The 21,987-nt window shown below is 43.7% G+C and overlaps 1 protein-coding gene and 1 pseudogene across 5 annotated transcripts in view; one reads left to right on the top strand and one right to left on the bottom strand.

The window, feature by feature from the left end:
• Fbxl12 (F-box and leucine rich repeat protein 12) overlaps positions 1-3,887 on the top strand; it is a 7,074-nt gene extending 3,187 nt beyond the window's left edge. For all 5 annotated transcript variants that reach the window (XM_013346124.1, XM_026779367.1, XM_005346855.3 and 2 more), the window contains one exon: positions 2,441-3,887. In XM_013346124.1, the coding sequence (XP_013201578.1) occupies positions 2,441-3,262 (822 nt within the window). In that variant the 3' untranslated portion in view covers positions 3,263-3,887. The remainder of the gene's footprint in view (positions 1-2,440) is intronic.
• A 10,196-nt stretch (positions 3,888-14,083) lies between these two features.
• LOC101990200 overlaps positions 14,084-21,987 on the bottom strand; it is a 15,721-nt pseudogene continuing 7,817 nt past the window's right edge.

Raw genomic sequence — 21,987 nt, 5'->3', positions numbered from 1 at the left:
CTCCCTCCCTCCTCTCCCTCCCTTCCTTCGGTTTTTTTCTTTCTTTCCTTTCTTCCTTCCTTCCTTCTTTCCTCTCCTCTCCTCTCCTCTCCTCTCCTCTCTCTCCTCTTCTTTTCTTTTCTTTTCTTTTCTTTCCAGGGTTCCTCTGTGTAACAGCCTTGGCTGTCCTGGAACTCGCCCTGTAGTTCAGGCTGGCCTCGAACTCAGGAGATCCACCTTCCTCTGCGTCCCAAATACTGGGATTAAAGGTGTGCACCACCACTGCCGAGGTTGGTTGGTTTGATTTTGAAGTGAGTTCATGCTGTGATTTCCTGCATGTCTATCCTGGCACTAGTCCTTACCTTTTCAGCAACCCCCAGACCTCAGTTTCTCATCCAAGAAATGGGGATTAAAAAGAGTGCTTATTTGACCCTAGTGAAGCCCTGGACTCTATCCCTAACACCAGGAGATAAGAAAAAGTACCTTCCTGTCTGATGTATTGTAGGACTTAGCCAGTTGCATAGGGAGATGGTTTAGACCATATCTGGTCTCCAGCATATGATAAATGAAAACTTATAGCTATTATCGATTTTTTTGGTTTTGTTTTCTTTTGGTTTTTGAGACGGATCTCATGTAGCCCAAAATAGATTTTAGCTATAACTGTTCATCTCAAAGTGGATAAAGTGGACAAGAGTTTATTCTAGAGCCAGATGTGAGTGACTGTGTCTTGAGAATACAGTTAGTCTTCCTCAAATACATGTTTAAACCTAATGGTTACGTGAAATTTTATTTATTTATTTATTTTTGAGGCATTGTTTCTGTGTGAGTCCTGGAACTCACTCTCTAGACCAAGCAGACTGGCTTTGAACTCTGAGAGGACTTGGGGTGGGGGGAGGCTAGAGGCTAGGCTCTCCTAGTAGCCCTGACAGAGACCAGGCCTCAGATTCAGTTCACTAAATTGGGACAGAACTAAGCAGACAGTCCTCAGGAAAACCACAGCTGAGGAGCAACCAATCAGCAGGCGCCCCACAGCCTTCTGCTAGCTCAGCAAGTATCCCATGAACCCTTCTGCTGGCTCAGCAGGTGCCCCCCCCCCAAGTCTCCTGATAACTAGAGATAGCTTCTGTATCCTGCTGCTGGAAGGTCCCTAACCACTAGGACCTTCCACCAGTCAGCCCCCAGACTCATCATTCCTCCACCAATCAGATAAATCCTTCCTCCCTGGAATTCCTCTAACTCCACTTCAAAGAAGCTTTTGACCTTCTTGGGGGGTTGCCATGTACCACCCCAACGTTGGGATTAATAAAGCGCTCTTGCTGTTGTGTACGTGGCTGTTGGTCTTTCCTTTGGGATTTCTCTTGGACCCTAACAAACTCAAGATATTCCTGGGTGCTGGTATTAAAAGTGTTATTACCACCGCCCAGTGAAATTTTATAGTAACAGAATAGAGAAAGTCATATTTCAAGACACCTTTCAAAAGGAGGAGCCATCTCTCCAGCAACTACACAGAATAATTTAAAAAAAGAAAAAGAAAAAGATTTAATTTCTCTCTGAAAAAGTGGTCAACAAAATCTCTACTGTAAAGCTGAGCCTGGTACAGGCCTATGATCCCAGTTACTACACACACACAGGCTGAGGGAAGAAGACGATAAATTCAAGGCCAGCCAGGGAGACTTAGCTAGACCCTGTCTTGAAATACAAATTCAGAAAAGACTTGGAACTGTGACTTTGTTCTAGCATGTTTTCCTGGCCTGTATGGAGTTCATTCCCCAGTGCCAACAAAAAGAAGGGTATGCTCCGAACTGGTGAGGCTGAGTTCACAGCATGTCCTGGATTCTATCCCAACACCAGCAATGAATCTCTTGTTCTGTGTAGCTTTTCTTCTTCTTTTTGGAAAAAGTGTACATTTTTTGTGTATGCACAGGTGCAAATGCATGTGTTCAAGAGCATGTAGGGCCAGAGGTTACTGAAGGGCATCTTCCTCAGCTTCTTTCTCTCTCACACACATTTGTGCACACACATGTTTGTTTGTTTGCTTGCTTTGTTTTGTTTGACACAGGGTTTCACTATGTAGCCTGAACTTGGTATGTAGACCAGACTAGCCTGGAATTTAGAGAGATCCCCCTGCCTCCATGCTCACCCATGCTGAGATCAAAGGTGTGTGCCACAGCTCTAGACTATTTGCTTGTGTTTGAGACAGACTCTTCCATGAAATTGGAGCCTACTGATTGACTAGACAGGCTGGCCAGAACTGTGGATCCTCCTGCCTCAGTCTCCCCTGTGTGCTGGCTGGGTTTGAGGACATGTTACCCAGCTTTAGGGAAGGAAACTGGTGGAAGAGCCAAATCCCAGGGGGACACCAGAACCCAGATCCCATGCATGTCTGTCACCAGTTAGGTAGGTCTCTGAGAGCCCCTCCCTGTACCCCTCACCCAGTCACCCCAATCTCTGGCTCTTACAGATGCGTCCGAAAGTCATGTGGCACCTTCTGCGCCGATACATGGCGTCCAGGCTGCACTCGCTGCGCATGGGTGGCTACCTGTTCTCTGGCTCTCAGGCCCCACAGCTGTCCCCGGCCTTGATGCGGGCCCTGGGCCAGAAGTGCCCCAACCTGAAGCGCCTGTGCCTGCACGTGGCTGACCTGAGCATGGTGCCTATCACCAGCCTGCCTAGCACGCTGAGGACCCTGGAGCTGCACAGCTGCGAGATCTCGATGATCTGGCTGCAGAAGGAGCAGGATCCCACCGTGCTGCCACTGCTGGAATGCATCGTGCTGGACCGAGTGCCAGCCTTCCGGGATGAGCACCTGCAGGGCCTCACCCGCTTCCGAGCCTTGCGCTCGCTGGTGCTGGGCGGCACCTACCGGGTCACCGAGACCGGGCTGGATGCCAGCCTCCAGGAGCTCAGCTACCTGCAGAGACTGGAGGTGCTGGGCTGTACCCTGTCAGCCGATAGCACCCTGCTGGCCATCAGCCGCCACCTCCGAGATGTGCGTAAGATTCGGCTGACCGTTGGAGGCCTCTCAGCCCAAGGCCTGGTCTTCCTGGAAGGAATGCCTGCCCTGGAGAGTTTGTGCTTCCAGGGACCCCTCATCACTCCAGAAATGCCTACACCTGCTCAGATTGTGTCCTCTTGCCTCACCATGCCTAAGCTCAGAGTGCTTGAGGTGCAAGGGCTGGGTTGGGAGGGCCAGGAGGCAGAGAAGGTCCTGTGCAAGGGCCTACCCCACTGCATGGTTATTGTCAGGGCCTGTCCCAAAGAATCCATGGATTGGTGGATGTGAAGGCACCACCCATCCATCCCTGGGATCTATCTAGCTTTTAAAGTTGACCTTCTCAGCAGCAAACTGAAGCATGTACATTAATCAGGCTTGAGGAAACGAGGTCACAAGGAAAAGAAGCCAGGACTTTGGGGCCTGCAGAGCTGGGGTTTTCTGTCATCTGGATGTCCTCAGCCTTGTCACCCAGTCTCTGGGAGGCCCAGTTCACACATTTAGAAACAGGCATCATTGCTACCTCATGATTCATTTACATATCTTTACCCTCCACCCTTTCCCCCAGTACCTGGGGATCAAACCCACGGCCTTAGGTACATTAGGCCAGCACTGCTGTGCTCCTGAGCAACACTGGAGTCCTGGATAGCCTTCATCTCTAAAGGACCCCAGAAGACCACTATAGAGGGGCCGTTTTCAGGGTGCAGGTGGGCAGAGTTCAGGGCTCTGAGGTCTGCCTGGTTGTCTGCCAGATGCTTGGGAAATGAGGTCAGGGGGCAAGGAAGACAAGCTTTTGAATTGTCCTAGTGTTCAAAAGGATTCTCAATGGTATTTTCTGTATTTTGTATCCTGCCTTTTCCAAGTTTTCTACAGTATATAGTATTTTACTATTAAAGAAAAATGATGTTTTTTCAAAGTGTATTCCGTTTATTTAACGAGGGTTGCTCCTCCCCAGTACTCACGTGCAGTTTTATTTATCCTTTATTACAGTTCCTTGTTTTGTGTTCATGTGTTTGTGCTGTAACAAACATGTGGAGGCCAGAGGACACCGTAGGGATCAGTTTTCTCCTTCTCTCCTGTGGGTCATAGGGATCAAAGCTAAGTGCTCAGACTTGGTGACCAGTGCCTTTACCATTCAGCAGCCTTGCTGGGCTATTATTTTTAGACAGGAGCTCATTAATGACCCTGAACTCCAGGTGTAACTGAGGATGACTTTCAAGTCCCTAGTGCTAGGATTTTAGGTGTATACTGCCACTCTCTGTATGGGATGCTGAGGATGGAAGCCAGGGTTTCGAGTGTGCCAGGCAAGCACTTTACCCACTGAGGCACATTACCAGCCCTTTGCAGGCACCGTTCTTGGTACGGGGCTGCACAGTGAGCAGATGCAGTTGGAAGTGTAGATGGCAGGAGTCTAAAATAAACACATCTGTGAGCCAGGCGTGACCAGTATTCAGGAGATCAGCCTACAGGTCTACAGTAGAATGAGACTCAGTCTCCAAAACAAAAACATAGCCTTGGGATCATTTCAGAGCCTCTCAGGCAGAAAGCCAGGGTTGGGATGCAGACACTGATTAGAGTGGGCCTCTTCAGAAATCAGAGGTGAGGACAGCTAGGGGATGGCAGGAAAGGCCAAGTCTAGAGACTGGGTTCCAGGGTGTGCCTCAGTGGCAGAGCCCTTTCCTAGAATCCAAATGGGGGGGGGGGGGGGGCTGGCAAGAAGACTCAGGAGTGAAGGTGCTTTCTGCAAGGCTGAACATCTGAGTTCCAGCCCTATGGTGAACAGAGCTCACTCCTGCAAATTGTCCTCTGACCTCCACACCTGCATTTGCACACATGCGTGGGCACATACACACGCACACACAAATGTAACAACGAAAAGACCCTGAGATAGAAAATGAATTGGCCATTTCCAGAAACAAGAACATGTCTTCTTTTTTTTTGGTTTTTTTTTTTTTGTTTGTTTTTTGTTTTTTTCGAGACAGGGTTTCTCTAGCTTTGGAGCCTGTCCTGGAACTAGCTCTTGTAGACCAGGCTGGTCTTGAACTCACAGAGATCCGCCTGCCTTTGCCTCCCAAGTGCTGGGATTAAAGGCATGCACCACCAGCTGGCAAGAAACAACATTTCTGTAGCATAGTCAACCAGGAAAAAGATGGAGCCTGTCAGCTCAGAGAGATGGAAGCAGGGCCTGTTTGTGGGGCTCAGTGTGTACTGGTGCCTCTTCCTGTTTTTTTGAGTTGTAACAGCTTGATCATGCAGGTGCCAAATGCTTGGTGATATTGAGCATATAACGTACATCTGTGGTCTCACCACCTGCCGTGGGTTAGGTTATCTGTTGGAGCTCTAAACCCAGAGGTAGCCGCATTAGATGTGTGTTGGGAGGGATTAGGTCAAAAGGGCAAGTCCCTCATGAATGAGATTAGAGTCCCTGTCAAAGATAATTCTGAGAGGGGCTGGGGAGCTATCGAGGCGTGCAAGAGCACTTGCACACGCGTGAGGTACTGAGTTCAAATCCCCAGTGCCCACAGAGAAAGCCACACAGAAAGCCAGCCTAACTCCTGTTTTAATGAAAGAGACTTGGTCATCCTTAAGGGAACAAGGCAGGAAGTGACAGCAGCATGTCTTAGCATGTGCACATGGGTGCAGCCTCCTTCCCCCACATAGTTAAAAATTGCTCCCTCCCTATGTATGCCCTCTGCCATTGTACAATGTGACTGACCATCCGAGGACACAGGAGAAAGGCATGTGACCTGTGAGGTCCTCAGCTGACATCACACCTACGGCTTGATCTTGGACTTCGAAGCTTCCACAGTTGTAATATATATAGTGGTATATTATTTGTGTTTTAATAAATAAAACTTACCTGAAGGTCAGTGCAAAGCAGGCCAGACTAGTCAGCCACATAGACCAGGCAGTGGTGGCACACACCTTTAATCCCAGGAGCCACACTAGTTAACCATAGAGGCTGGGTGGTGGTGGTGCACGCCTCTAATCCCAGCACTAGAGAGGAATATGAGGCAGGATGAGACAGGAACGCTTTCTCTTTCAGTCTGAAGTTATCAAAGAGGTAGAGCTTTCTAATGGCTTGGCTGCTTTTGCTTTTCTGATCTTCAGGTTGAACCCCTATATCTGCCTCTGGGTTTTTATTATCTGTGCTACATTGTTTATTGTTCAGGCCAGTACATTTCTGAGTTTGGTTGGAGAGCGGTGGGGTGGGAGTGTGAGTGCAGCCAAGCGTGTGGCAGTCAGAGGCCAGCTTTCAGAAGTCACTTCTGTCCTTCCACTGTGGGTTCTTAGGGTCAAAGCTAGGTGGCCAAGCTTGTGCAGGAAGCATCTTTACCCACTGAGCCCTCTCGCTTTAATTTTTTGAGACAAGGTCTCCCTGTGCAGCCCTGGGTGGCTTGGAACTCAGTATGTAGACTGAGATGGCCTTTGAACTTGTGATTTTTCTGCCTCTGCTCCCCTGTGCTGAGATTAAAGGTGTGTGCCACCATGCCTGGTTAATAATTTTCAGTTGCCAGTGTTTTTGTGCACACACTTTGACTCTGGTTGAGCTGCTGTACCAGATACGGTGTCCTTGCTTGAGCAGATTAATACATCTCACAGTACATGATGTGCAGCTGTTTGTTTAGCAGGTCTTTTTCTCGGTTCCTGTCCATAAGGATCCCCAGAAGCACTTTGCTTTCAGTTGGCAAGGGCAGCAGTATAGGTCTTAGGGTTTTCTGTTGCTGTGAAGAGACACCGTGACCACAGTGACTCTTATAGAAAACATTTAATTAGGGCAGCTCACTTATAGTTTTAGAAGTTCAGCCCAAGGGCTGGAGAGATGGCTCAGAGGTTAAGAATGCTGACTGTTTTTCCAGTGCTCCTGAGTTCAATTCCCAGCAACCACATGGTGGCTCACAACCATCTACAGTGAGATCTGGTGCCCTCTTCTGGCCTGCAGGCATACATGGAGGCAGAACACTGTGTATATAATAAATAAGATCTTTAAAAAAAAAAAAAAAAGAACTTCAGCCCATTATCATCATGACAGGAAGCATGGCGGGGTACAGGCAGATGTGGTGCTGGAGCTGAGAGTATTACATTATGCAAGGCAACAGGAAGTCGACTGACTGTCACACTGAGGGAAACTTGAAAAAAGGAGACCTCAAAGCCTGTCCCCATAGTGACACACTTCCTCCAACAAGGTCACATTTCCTAATAGTCCCACTTCTTTGGGGGCCATTTCCTTTCAAACCACCACAGTATAACTTTACAGTTTTACCTCAAGGATCTGTTAACTCTCCAGCCCTGTGCCATAACTTAGAAGAGATGTCGTTCATCTGTCTCTTTCACAAAAATATTACATTGACACACTATATTGATGATATTATGCTGATTAGACCAAGTGAGCAAGAGGTAGCAACCACTTTGAACTCATTGGTTCAATATGCACATGGGAGATAAATCCAACCAAAATTCAAGGGCCTTCTACCCCAGTGAAATTCCTAAGAGTCCAGTGCTGTGGGGCATGCAGAGATAATCCTTTTAAGGTGAAGGATAAGTTATTGCACTTGGGTCCTCCCATCACCAAGAAAGAAACACATTTAGTGGGCCTATTTGGATTCTGGAAACAGCACATTCCTCTTTTGGGTGTGTTGCTCTAGCCCATGTACCAAGTGATTCAAAGCTGCTAGCTTTGTGTGGGGCCTGCAACAAGAGAAGGCTCTTCAGCAGGTCCAGGCTGCTGTGCAGGCTGCTCTCCCACATGGACCATATGATCCAGCAGACCCCATGATACGCGAGGTGCTAGTGGCACATAGGGATGCTGTTTGGAGCCTTTTTGGCAGGTCCCTTAGGTGACCTTTGGGATTATGGAACAAGGCTCTACCATCATATGCAAACAACTATTTTCCCTTTGAGAGACAGCTGTTATTGAGCCTTAGTGAAAACTGAACATTTGGCAATGGGCCACCAAGATACCATGGAACCTGAGCAGCCTGTTATGAGATGGGTGTTAACTGACCCATCAAGTCATGAGGTAGGACATGTACAGCAGCAGCAATCTGTTATCAAATGGAAGTGGTGTATATGTGATTGTATCTGAGCAGGTCTTGAAGGCACAAGCAAGTTACATGAAGAAGCTGCCCAAATGTCTATCGTTTCTACTCCCATTACAATGCTGTCTGCTACCAAGTATTTGTTCCCTATGATTGGTTGTCAGTGTGTCATTCAGGCACCACCCAGAAGTGCACAGCTGCAACATTATATCCTCATTCTGGGATAACCCTGGAAGACACCAGGGAAGGGAAACCTTCCCAGTTGGCAGAACTCTGGGCAGTATACCATACATTTTGTTTGGAAGGAAGAATGATCAGATGTGCAATTGTTTACTGATTGATGGGCTGTAGCCAATGGATTTCTGGATGGTCAGGAATTTGGAAAAAGCAGAATTGGAGAACTGATAAGAAAGACATCTGGGGAAGAAGTATGTGAGTAAATCTCTCCAAAAATTGTTGAAGGATATGAAGATACTTATGTCCCACTTAAATGCTCACCAAAACATGATCAGCTGAGGAAGCATTCAGTTATCAAATAGGTAGTGTTGGACCCTAGAGTCTAATCACCGAGGAGGAGTTGACCCCCAGAGACTGTCTCTCACCACCACAGCTGATGTAAAAGCATGAGGATTTTATTAATTCTGTCATGACAGGGTCTTCCAGCATTAGGGAGGCTAGAAAGACCCCAAATAGCTGGTACAGGCTACTTTCAAAGGAAAAGTCACAGAAGCAAAGAGGGGGTGTCTAGGAGTTGTTCTTTGACTATTATGATTGGCTTATTCAAAAGGGCTACTATCAATAATTGGCTGGAGAGTGGTTGCCAGATCAGATGAGGTAAGAGGTCACTTTGACCCCGTTTCCCAGAGACTAAGTCAAAACATCAGTAACTGAGTCAACACCTAGGGTTATCTTGCCCCTATTCAATAACTGAGTTCTATTTGGAGAACATTCACAAGGACTCAGGGAGATGATGGAAAGTTCCCAATATTTTAGTACATGTGTGGGCAATTGTTAGGTCTTGGTTCCCAGGGGGGAAAGGAGGGAGCATTACTGCTGAGACCGAGAGGGCTCAGAATTGTCTTCAAGTTCTACCCATTCCTTGGACAGTCATCCTCTTTCCCCAGCCATTCCTGTCACTGCCCAGTGGACCCATAGTGGCAGATATGGGGTTATGCATGGGCTCAACAACATGAACTTCACTCACCAAGGCTGACTTGGCTACAGCTGCTGCTGAGTACCAGATCTGCCAACAGCAGAGGCTAGCCCTAAGCCCCAGATATGGCTGTCATCTGGTGACAGGTTGACTACAGTAGACTACTTTCTCCGTGGAGAGGACACACTTTATCCTTATTGGAGTAGACTGTTATTCTCGTTATGGGTTTACCTTTCCTGCATGTAAAGCGTCTCCCAAAACCCTCTGTGAACGTACAGAATGCCATATCTACAGAAATGCAACAGTGGCCCACAATCATGGAATCCACTGATCTCACCGTTTCCCCACCCTCCTGAGACAGCTGGCCTCATGGAAGTAGCCTTCTCCCCTCTTTGGTATTTTTTTTCCTGTTTTGTTTTTGTTTTTTTTTTTTTTTTTTTTTTTTTTTTTTTTTTTTTTTTTTTTTTTTTTTTTTGAGACAGGGTTTCTCTGTGGTTTTGGAGCCTGTCCTGGAACTAGCTCTTGTAGACCAGGCTGGCCTCGAACTCAACAGAGATCCGCCTGCCTCTGCCTCCCGAGTGCTGGGATTAAAGGCGTGTGCCACCATACCTAGCTCTAAGCTTTTCTTTAGTTCCCGCCCCCACAAATGTCTTCTAAAGGCTATTCCAAAGCTAGGTGGTGGTGACATAGCTACACCACCAACTAAGTGACTGCAGCCTGGAGGGCTTGGCCGGGGTTCTCCAGAAGGTGATAAATGTTTTGAATCAGCATCCAATATATATGGTGTCACTCATAGCCAGGATCCATGGCTCCAGGAATAAAGGGATGGGAAAGGGAATAGTTCTACTCACTGTCACCCCTACTGACTCACTAGAAAAATTTTGCTTCCTGTTCCCACAACTTTAAGTTCTCTTAAGACCACGTGGTCAGTTGCAGAAATGAGGATTGTAATTGACATGAATGTTTCTGTTGTATTTTCTTAAGAATGCATTTGTGTTTTCTTTGCTTTTTCTTTATCATGTGATGTAACATCAATTAAGAGACTATCAATGAAAAAAAGAGACTATCAATGGTTACCATATTTAAATTGAGATACTAAAAGAACGTCTCTTGGGGCTGGAGAGATGACTCAGTGGCTAAGAGCACTGGCTGTTCTTCCCGAGATCTTGAGTTCAGTTCCCAGTAACCACATGGTGGCTCACAACCATCTGTAATGAGATATGGCATCCTCTTCTGGCCTGCAGGCATAAATGCAAACAGAACACTGTGTACATAATAAATCTTAAAAAACAAAAACAAAAAGAATGTCTCTCAAGTGAAGGGGAAGTCCAGCCAATCACCTTGTTGGTAGGGCATGTTCCGCTTGGGCTCATATTTACTTATAAATCTTGTGGGTGTGCTTCCCGCTTGTTCTTTGTTTTTCCTGTGCTTTGTGGGAACTCTGGCTTTGTAAGTCCCCCTTTTCTTACCCTTATTAAAGCTGAATATTTTATATTAAACCTAGTCTGGTTAATTCTATCGACCACTCGCCAACACTCAAGGGATATTGCCACCTATTCTAAACTTTTAATTTATGTGTTTGTAGTTGTTTGTGGGTTATATCATGTTTAGGCATAATTATGACCTAACTGCATTTAGAATTTTATTATTAATTCAATCATCAGATTGAATCAATATGGCGGTACACATTTGTAATCCCAGCACTTATGAGATAAGGCAGTAGGATTACAAATTTGAGGTCAGTCTGGCTTACATAGGAACACCCTTCTTATGGGAAAAACAGACAAAACTGATCTCCTGATTTATGGTGTCAGTGTCAGCATTAAAAGCAACACATGGGTTAAACAGCACTTATACCTTAAAAAGACATAATCTTCACTGCAAATTCACAACCACAGATGCACAGGTCTCTTCCACTTGGGGTTTATTGTTGAGCTTGTGTTAGTTCACTGCTACTCTGGCTAGAATGTGAGCCACAGAAAGAGCCATTGGGTGGCACAGCCCTGATGGCTTTACAGGACAAAACCTAAAGTTGTCCAAGCATCAGAAATGCACAAATTTGGATCACTGAGACTGAAACCTGCTAGTGCTGATCTCGGTGTCTGCACCCATAGGACACATCCAGGAATGCTAGAGATGGTTTGCAATAAAGCAGAACATGATTTCAAACACATTCATACTTATTAAATTCTAAGAGTTTGTTCCCACAGTGCATATTTCACAGAAGGACAAATCCCAAAGGCAGCTTATTGTCAGTTTTATTGTAGCTTGACTCTGCAATGTATTCTGATTGTGTTGCCAGTCTGTGGTGTAGATCTAAAAAGAAAAAAATAAAAATCAGAATTCTTACTCTCCCTATACTACATGATGTTACAGGAATATTTCCATTCTCAGTGTAAGATTTCTCTGATTGTGGATGGCATTCCCCACTACTAGCTATTCACGCATCCTTTCATCAATTTACCTCTTTTTGTACTCACTTTTTTTCTACAAAGAATAGTTATGAAAGCATAACTTTGTGTTTGTGTGTGTGTGTGTTGCTGTTGATCAAACCGAGGGCCACATGCAGGTCAGGCAAGCATTCTACTACTGAACTATATCCCCATCCCTCCAAAAGATATTTGAACAACATTAAAGCTGAGCATAGCAGTACATATCTTTAATCTCAGCACTCAGGAGGCAAAGGAAAGCAGATCTGTATGAGTTGGAGGCTAGTATTGTCTACATAGGGAGTTCTAGGCCAGTCAGGGCAATATGGTGAGACTCTGTCTCAAAAAACAAAACAAAACAAAACAAAAAAAAGAGCTAGCTGGGCAGTAGTGACTCTCTGTGAGTTCTAGGTCAGCCTGATCCACAGAGCAAGTTCCAGGACTGGCTTCATAGCTACTGAGAAGCCATGTCTTGAAAAACTAAAAAACAAAAACATAAACAAAACAAAAAAAAACACACACACAAAAAAACTGGGCATGGTTGTCCATGCCTGCAATCCCAGCACTTGAGAAGCTGAGACAGAACTGTCACAAGCTTGAGGTTAGCATGGGCTGCTTGCTAACTTTAGGATAACTTGGCTGATAGAGCAAAACTCTATCTCATCCTTCACTCCCAAGAGAACTGTAATGAACTCCAAACTTGGCTGTTAGCTACTGCAGGTGGATCATGACAACTGGAGAATATATATGCAGGACACACAGGAAAGTGACTGCTGATCTTTGCCAAATCAAGGTGGGACAGTCCTTCAAAACTCCTGTTTCACAGAAAAATCTGTCAAATATTCTAGGCCTGTAGGCCAAAGGTTATACAGGAAACTTGGGTTACTGTCTAGGCAGCCAGATGGCTCTGTTGTTTCAGTTTTGGAAGGTGTTTGCTCTGTACTTCCTGCTTACTCAGGCATTATGTCCTTCTTGGGTCTCTGATGGAATTAAAGACTATATAGTTTTCCTTAGTCATAATAGAAGAAAATTTAGGTATAAAACGTTGGACTCATCAAGAGAGAATAGATAAGTACTTTCTCTAAATTTGTCAAATACAAGTGGACTGGACATTGTAAATGTAATTCTTACTTGATAATTATTTTTATTGTATATAGTTTCATCTATTAAAATACCTTTCCTATTTAGATAATACCCGATAATTGTTCTCATTGTATATAGTTTTACTATGTTAGTGTTAAAAACCTTTCCTTTTTAAACAAATAAGGGAAAATATTGTAGAATAGTTTTATTATACACTGTGAAGATGTGTCACTTGGATTTGTTTAATAAAAAAGCTGAATGGCCAATAGCTAGGCAGCATTTTTGGGGTACAGAGGATGCTGGCAAGGGCAGAGTTGTGAGGAGACTCGGAGCAAGCATGACACATAGGAGATGAGGTAACAAGCCGTGAGCCATGTGGCAGCATGCAAATGAATAAAAATGGGTTAATTTATCAGAGCTAATGAGAAACAAGCTAAGCTTTCATAATTAATAATATGTCCGTGTGTTTATTTGGGAGCTGGCTGGTGTAATAGAGAAGGACTTGCTATATAATACACTATTGAAATAGGATTTGAGGGTATGGGTACAGCTCCAGGGTATAACATATGGTATATATAAAGTTTAATCCTAGTTTAATCTCCAGACAACAGATTTATTAGTTAATATTCTGGAGGTTCACTTTTTGTGAGGAACAACCTGGAAGACACAATGATGTAGTGGGAATGGTGGAGTCACAAGTGTCCAAAATAAATATGAGAACTACCCAAATAGGGCTAGGGATGTAACTGGTAAAGTGCTTGCTTAGGATGCCCAAAGCTCTGGTTTCATTCACCAGCACTGAATGCTACATGCTTGTAATCACAAATACTCAAGAGGTGAATATAGATGGATCAAAAGGAGTTCAAGGCCATCCTCTGAGTTTGAGTCTAACTTGGGCTGCTTCAAAGAGCAACAAAAATCTGAAGGTCCTATCTCTGTCAGCATAATTCAAGATGTGACCATAATTCTATATACTCTGCACTCATTTTCCCTTGGTTATAAACTGCCATGTTTATTAAAGGCTGAAGAATAATATGTAGAAGACATTGACTGCAACTTTCTTACCTTCATCACCTCCACTGAGATCACAATGAATGTAAAAAATTTAGAATAACTTTTCCATATTACATACAAGTTTCTCCACTGCAAGAGCTTATGCATTTAGCAATCCCCCAGGAAGTACGGCTTCTACTATTGTGACATTACATGGCTCCAGGGTAAGCTCACACATTAGTGCACTTTGATGACATTCCAGTGGCTCTCATGTTTCTTAAATTCATGGGCATCTTGAGAACAAGAGAGCTTTCATGTTTTCAAGTAAGTTGGTTTGAAGGTTAACCCACATTTCTTACATTAATAAGATTTCTCGCCATTGGAAATTCTATTATGATGATTAAGATGTGGAGAATTCTTTTTTTTTTAACATTTATTTATTTATTTATTTATTTATCTGTTATATACACACTGTTCTGCCTGCATTCCAGAAGAGGGCACTGGATCTTATTACAGATGGTTGTGAGCTACCATGTGGTTGCTGGGAATTGAATTCAGGTCCTCTAGGAAGAGCAGCCAGTGCTCTTAACCTCTGAGCCATCTCTCCAGCCTGATGTGGAAAATTCTTGAAGGGCTTTTGACATTCTTCCCATTCAAAGAGTTTCTGGTCAGATTTAGTTATTAGATGTTCAGTTAGTCAATAAAACTTATTGTAGTTTTTCCCACATTCTTGATACTTCGAGAAAACCACCGTGAATTTGTGCACGGTGATAGAGGTTTGAGGATGTTGTGAAGACTTTTCCACGTTCCTTACATCTGTAGGGCTTCTTACCTGTATGAGTCCTTACATGTTCATCTAGGTTAGAGGAAATGGTGAAGTCTTTTCCACAGTATTTACATTTACCAGTATTTACATTAACCCAGTGTGAATTCAAATGTGCTTATTAAGGCAAGAGGAATTTCCAAAGAGTTTCCCACATACTTTACATTCAAAGGATTTTTCTCCAGTGTGAGTTTTTACATGTTCCGTCAGCAGGTACCAGATTTTGTATGCTTTCCCACACTCTTTACATTCACAGGGTCTCTCTCCAGTGTGTGTTCTTAAATGTTCAGTGAGACCTGAAGAAACAGTAAAGTCTTTCCCACAGTACTTACATTTATAAGGTTTGGTTCCAGTGTGAAGGCGAATGTGCTTATTACGGCAAGCAGAACTTCTAAAAGACTTTCCACATACCTTGCAATCAAAGGGTTTATCCACCATATGAATTTTTAAGTGTTCATTCAATAGATAACATCTTTTGTAGGATTTTCCACATTCCCTACATTTATAAGGTTTCCCTGTGCTGTGAGTTCTTACATGTTTTCATAGGTAAGAAGAAGTGTGGAAGGCTTTCCCACACTTATCACATTTATAAGGTTTCTTTCCAGTATGTGTTCTTAGATACTTATGAAAGTAGGAAGATGCGTGGAAGGCTTTCCCACATTCCTTACATTGATAGGGTTTCTCTCCAGTATGAATTCTTAAGTGGTCGATCAGCTTTGAAGAAATAGTGAAGGATCTCCCACGTAACTTACAGACATAGGGCTTTTCTGTTCAGCATGTGTTTGTACATGTGCAGAAAGTAAAAAAAGTACATGTGCTTGGTAAAAGCCTTTCCACATTCCTTACACTTAAATGGTTTTTCTCCAGTATGAATTCTGAAATGTTTAGTTAGACTTGAAGAAGTAGTAAAGGATTTCTTACATATTTTATATTCATAAAGTTTTTCCCCAGTGTGGGTCCGCATGTGACTATTAAGATTTGAAGAGTACCCAAAGACTTTCCCACAAACCTTACATTCATAGGGCTTCTCTCCAGTGTGGGTTCGCATGTGACTATTAAGATTGGAAGAATGCCCAAAGACTTTCCTACAAGTCTTACACTCATAGGCTTTTATGGTATACTTTTGAATAGGCAGAGCTCCACTTGTGGGACATGAAAAATCTGCAAATTGAATCAACTCACAGAATTTTTCCCCATTATAGATTCTCATATGTGCCTTAAAATATGACTGACTAAGGGAGGTATTGCATTCAACAGGTCTGTCCTGCACGCCTGTTCCCTGGTGAGTGACATTTGGGGTCAGACTAGAGTTTCCTGCATTTTGACTCAACACAGAAAATTCCTGTCTCATAGATGTTTCCTCATGAAGAGTGGGAACATGCTTTTCATACTGATTAGAGTCACAGGTGTGCTCTGAATTTTCGGTTTGCATATGTCTTTTAAAATATGAATGTTCTCTTAAGATATCTTTATGTTGCATGTAATCACAGAGTTCCAAAGTACTATGTCTTCCTGCCTGTTGATGAAAAAATAAATATAATTAATGGATTGTTCAAAATTAAGGGTTTCAATCCCTATGAAGACAGAAACATTATTAGATACTTAAAATTCTTATTACATGTATATAATTTCTGCTGCTTTTTTTCCCAAGTTGAATGAAGGGACCCTAATGAAAGAACCACTTATAATCTGTTCTAACTTTGAAATGACTCATGTATGTCTTCATAAAATTCTTTTAAGACTCATAAAGCAGAGTTACATATATGAGGATGCATATTTGTGGAAATTCTGAAGCCAAATCTTTTAAGCACAGATTGGGTACCCCAAATTCACCATATTCAGAGTATGTACCAAAGAGAGTTCTCTTACAAAGGAGAATTCTATTCCTCTTAAATGTTTCTCATTTGCATTAATTTTCTACAGATTATATCCCAATTCTTTCATAGTCATACAAGAAATTTCCATAAATTAATTTTGGAGGTCCCCAACAACGTTGCGTCTTCTCTGTATGAATAAACAATGATTAAAGTACATCATTCAGAGCTAGCATGGCAGGGTACTTATAACCCAGCACCAAGAAGACAGGAGCATCAGGAGCTGCTACCCTTAGCAGCATAGCAAATCTGAGGATAGGGGCTACATGAGACCCCATCTTTTTTTTAATGTATTACTAGAGGATGATTATGATTTTTACCATTTTCATGACATTCTTAAAGTTGCTTATGTGATTTGTAATCAAACTGAAAGAACAATAGTGCTAGAATCAGCTTAAATGTTTAAAAAATGTTAAGCATGTTACAAAATTGTTTTAAAGAGCCAGGAAGATGGCTTAGCAGGCAAAGTTCTTGCCATGCAAGCCTGACAATGGACAATTGATCCCCCAAACTAGATACAGTAGCACGCATCTGTAATCCCAGCACTACCACTTTGAGATGGAAGACAGAAACAGGAGAATTGGACAGGAGTTTATGCAGTAGCAGACACAAGAGAGATGATGTCTCAACATGGTTGAAAGAGAGAACCAAGTCTACAAGAGAGCCATGGCATACTTCCCTGGTACATGTATGCCAGTGTGCACATGAGTATATGCACACACACGTGTGTGCACACATGCACACACACACAACACATAAATAGAACACAGATAAATAAACTGCTTTAAAAATTCAGTGTCTAGCCCTGCACCTTGCCTGGGCAGCATAGTAGAGCTGACCCTGTTTCAGGGGCGTGGGTGAGCCAGCCCTGATCATGTGAGAATAGCAGAGCTGATCCTGCTCCTCCTTGTCTGCCATGTGGTGGCCTGGATGACAGAAAGATGCCCTTCCGTTCCCCTCACCACTTGTGGCAGGTGGGAGAGTTGGCCCAGCCAGTCACCCACTGCAGCACCCAGGTTGAGTGGGCCCTGTATTTCACAACAGAGCTGGCCCTGGTGGTGTAGGTGCAGGTGAGCAGGTCCCCAAGGGAGCGAGAGTAGAACCAGTCCTCCTCCTTGCTACTGCTGCACTGGGTGAGCTAGCCCTGGTGCTGAGGATGAGGGAGAGCTGGAGGGCTGACCAGTCCAGCCCAGCCCAGCCCCACCCAGGCCCAGAACTAGGGCTATGAATTGGTTTACCCCAATGTCTACCTATCTGAACTGCTGGAGCATGTGAAGGGGCTAGTTCTACAGATCCAAAGCTGCAGGGCAACATCTCCATGACACAGGGCAACAACAGAGTATCTGAGAGCAGCCCCAGCGAGGGACTGTATTTATATATCTATAGTGTATCTATAGTGTAGCAGAAGCCGGAGGCCTAGAGCCAGACCAGGGACTCATTGCAATGTATACTTGCAAGTAAAGATGTATGGACCAAAGGGTATATTGTGTGCTCACTGAGCCATACTACAGCTTCCACAATATTTTTTTTTGTTGAAATTTTATTTGTAGAGAGAGCCCGCCCTTTGGGGGCGGGACAGCCTTCTTCCTGTCTATAAATTGGGGTGCACAAACGCTGGTAACCCCTTCTTCCTGTCTCCTATTTCTGGGCATCGCGAGAACTTCGGTTGCGTGAGTGTGCTATTTATATTAAAGTTGCTTTTATTTTATACCAATTGGCCTGTATTAATTCGATCCGCCTTCATTTATTTTATCTTGGTGGGGGGAGGGGTTTGCCAGGGCAAAGGGCCGCTATGAAGGGATAAGGAGGTTAATAGGATTGAGATACATGATGTGAAATTCACAAAGAATCAATAAAAAGTTAATTCAATGTCTAGTTATACACGTAGGATGTGCACTTGTGGGAACCTTGAAGGATTTGGTTTCATGATGGGTTACACACTGTTACAGTGAGTCTTTCTGGTTTAAAATGCTGCTCCCCTACCTACATCACCCTGAGTGAATGCCACTAATTTCCTCTCAATTCCACAGTGGAATTTCTAGTCTTTCAGAGTATGGGAACTATTAACAGCCTTGATTAATCTTACCATTTGTACCACCTTAGAAGTTTGTTTCCTTAAAGTGCCGTGCATCTCCCATTCTAAAAGAGACATAAAAACAAAACAGAATCCAGATTAGAAATGAGAGGTGTGTCACAGGAATAGAACATGAGAAGTCTTGCCAGTGTGGTGAGAGTGTAGGCTGAGGCAGAAGGACTCACTTTTTTAAAAACTTATTTATTTATTAATTTATTATGTATACAATATTCTTTCTGCGTGTATGCCTGAAAGCCAGAAGAGGGCACTAGACCTCATTACAGATGGTTCTGAGCCACCATGTGGTTGCTGGGAATTGAACTCAGGACCTCTGGAAGAGCAGTCAGTGTTCTTAACCTCTGAGCCATCTCTCCAGCCCAAGATACTAAATTTTGATAATTTTAATTAGGTTAAAACTTGGCAAAGGTAAAAACATGAGTCATAGTTTTAGACAGTTACAAATTTTTCTTCTTCTTTTTCCCTCAAGACAGAGTCTCTTGTGTAGCCCTGGCTGTCCTGGAACTCGTTCTGTAGACCAGGTTGGCCTCAAACCCAAAACATTTCCCTACCTTTGCCTCCTGAGTGCTGGGATTAGAGGTGTGCACCACCACCCAACTACAAATTGCTCTTTAGAAATGAAAACCACACAAAGACCCAACCAAGAAAGAGAATTACAGGCCTATCTCACTCATGAATATCGACGCAAAAATTCTCAATAAAATACTGGCAAACCGAATCCAAGAACACATTAGAAAAATTATACATTATGATCAAGTAGGCTTCATCCCAGAGATGCAGGGATGGTTCAACATACGCAAATCAATCAATATGATCCACCATATAAATAAACTGAAAGAAAAAAACCATATGATCATTTCATTAGACGCTGAGAAATGAAAACTGAGAGAGGAAAAGAGCACCATCAGGGATGATGATGAGGAAAGAGCTCAACACAGAGTAAGACAAAATCACAAATAAGAAACAGAACAGGCATTTTTGTGGGACCAAGAAAAAGTCTGATCCAAGTGTAAGAAATCCAGAATTGCTTCTGAGAGAAAGGCTGGCACCTTCTGAGGTCAGCTGTATCTCTGAAAGTTCCGGTATGAGACTGGAGCTGTTGCTCAGGAGTAAGAGTCTTCCTAAGCAAGGTCAGGTTGACTCTTTAATGTTTCATTATGCTGGGTGTGGTGGTCACCAGCAACCCCAGAACCCAGAAGGTAAAGTGGGAATATTGTAGGGGCCATGCTGGGCTATACAGCGAGACCCTGACTCACAGGGAAAAAAACCAAACCAAACTAAAACCAAACCAACAAACAAAAACCCAAAAACCCTTCATCCTATTGTCAAACTTAAGGAACTTCCTGATCACAACTGTTTCCCCATGCCTACTCACCCTGGAAACCTTCTCTCTGCACTTCCTGTAAATCTTCCTCCTCCAACCAGGAGATCAGACTGGGTTTGACGACCTCATATCCTATACATAAAAGGAAAATGTATTATTGGATGTGGTTCATATTCAACAGAAAAAAAAACAGTAATGGTAAATTTATGACCCTCTTTCCCTCCCTTTGTGTGTGTATGTGTGGTATGTGTGTGTATATGTATGTGTGTATGTGTGGTATGTGTGTATGTGTGGTATGTGTGGTGTGTGTGTATGTGTGATATGTGTGTGTATGTGTGGTATGTGTGTATGTGTGGTATGTGTGTATGTGTGGTATGTGTGTAATGTGTGTATGTGTGGTATGTGTGTATGTGTGGTATGTGTGGAATGTGTATGTGTGGTGTGTGTGTGTATGTGCGGTATGTGCAGTATGTGCGGTATGTGTGTGTATGTGTGGTATGTGTGTGTATGTGTGTGTATGTGTGGTGTGTGTGTGTATGTGTGGTTCAAGTGCACATGTGCACACGTGTGTGTCCAAAGTTGATGTCAGGTGTTTTCCTTGACCACTGTCCACCTTTATATATACTGAGGCATCCAGGGCCATCAGCTACAGCCACTCTAGCTCGCCAACTTTCCAGGGGGATCTCCTGTCTCCCTTCTGAATGCCGGGAATCACAGGCAGCTACTGTGCCTGCCTACTTTTCACATGGGTTTTGGGGTGCAAACTGCTCCTCGTGATGATACAGTCAAGCACTTTATGCTTGAGTCGTCTCTAGGATATCCTTGAGTCCTAGCCCTGCAATTTGTTTTCTAAGACAAGGTCTCTCACGAAGACTGGGGGTTGACTGATGAAGACTAGGTTGACTAGTCAATCCCCAAGCACTGGGAATATAAGCGCACACCAGCACATATAGTTTTTCTGTTTTAGATTTGAGACAGAGTCTCACTGTATAGCCCTGGTTTGCCCAGAACTTATTAAATAGATCAGGGTGGCCTCAAATTCACAGAGATCCCTGGCCTCCGCCTCCCAAGTGCTGGATTAAAGGCACTAATCACTACATCTTCCTGGTTCCATAATTTTTTTGAAACACAATCACATTTTACCTGGAGTTCAATAATTTAGTTAAACTGCCCAAAGAAGTCCCCAGGGACCCTCCAATTTCCCCTACCGGTGCAGCTACTGCACATGGCTTTATAAATAGTACTAAGGAACTGAACGCAGACCCTCGTGCTTGCTCATGCTTGCCCGTGAAGCATTTATCAGCCCCCCCACCTTTTTCCTCTTTCTAATTTCTTTATTAGATTTATTCATTTTATGTGTGTTTTGCCTGTATGTATGTATGTATGTATGTATGTATGTATGTATGTATGTGCACCATGTAGTACTTGGTGTCAGAGGAATGCAGAAGAGGGCACGGGATGATGGAGTTACAGATGGTTGTGAACCACTATGTGAGTGCTAGGGATGGAACCCAGATTCTCTGCAAGAGCAGCAAGTGCTCTTAACCTCCAAGCCAGCTCTCCAGACAACAATCATCATCATCTTTATCATATACTATTGTTTATTTTTATTATTATTTTATGCACATGGTGTTTTGCTTGCATACTATGTCTGTCTACCACATGTGTGTTGTGCCCTTAGAGGCCAGAAAAGGGCATTGGATCCCCTGGAACTGGAGTTACCGACAACTGTGTGTGTGCTGGGAATTGAACGCTGGTCCTCTAGAAGAGTAGCCATTGTTCTTAACTTCTGAGCCATCTCTCCAGCCCCTCTCCCTGTTTTTTAAGATTTATTTTAATATTTATTTGTGTGCATGTATGTACCGATGTGAAAGTGCCCTTAGAGGCCAAAAGAGGCCACTGGACCCCTAGAAATTGAAGAGCAGCCAGTGTTTTTAGCTCTAGCTTCTGCTTTTCCTTGTTGTTGAGATAGAATTTCACATTCCATAGCCCCGGACAACCAGTCCTCCTAAGTTTTCCAAGCGCTAAGAGTAAAAGTCTGTACCACTGCTCAGAGCACTGCAAAGCTGTTTCTAAAGAATGCATGGGAAAGGTTGGGCAGTGGTGGCGTACGACTTTAATCCCAGCACTTGGGAGGACCTCTGTGAGTTCGAGGCCAGCCTGATCTACAAGAGCTAGAGCTAGTTTCAGGACAGGCTCCAAAAGC

The sequence above is a fragment of the Microtus ochrogaster genome, chromosome 5, assembly GCF_000317375.1.
Source record: "Microtus ochrogaster isolate Prairie Vole_2 chromosome 5, MicOch1.0, whole genome shotgun sequence".
Taxonomy (NCBI): Eukaryota; Metazoa; Chordata; class Mammalia; order Rodentia; family Cricetidae; genus Microtus; species Microtus ochrogaster.
This window is presented reverse-complemented; position numbering and strand designations above follow the sequence as displayed.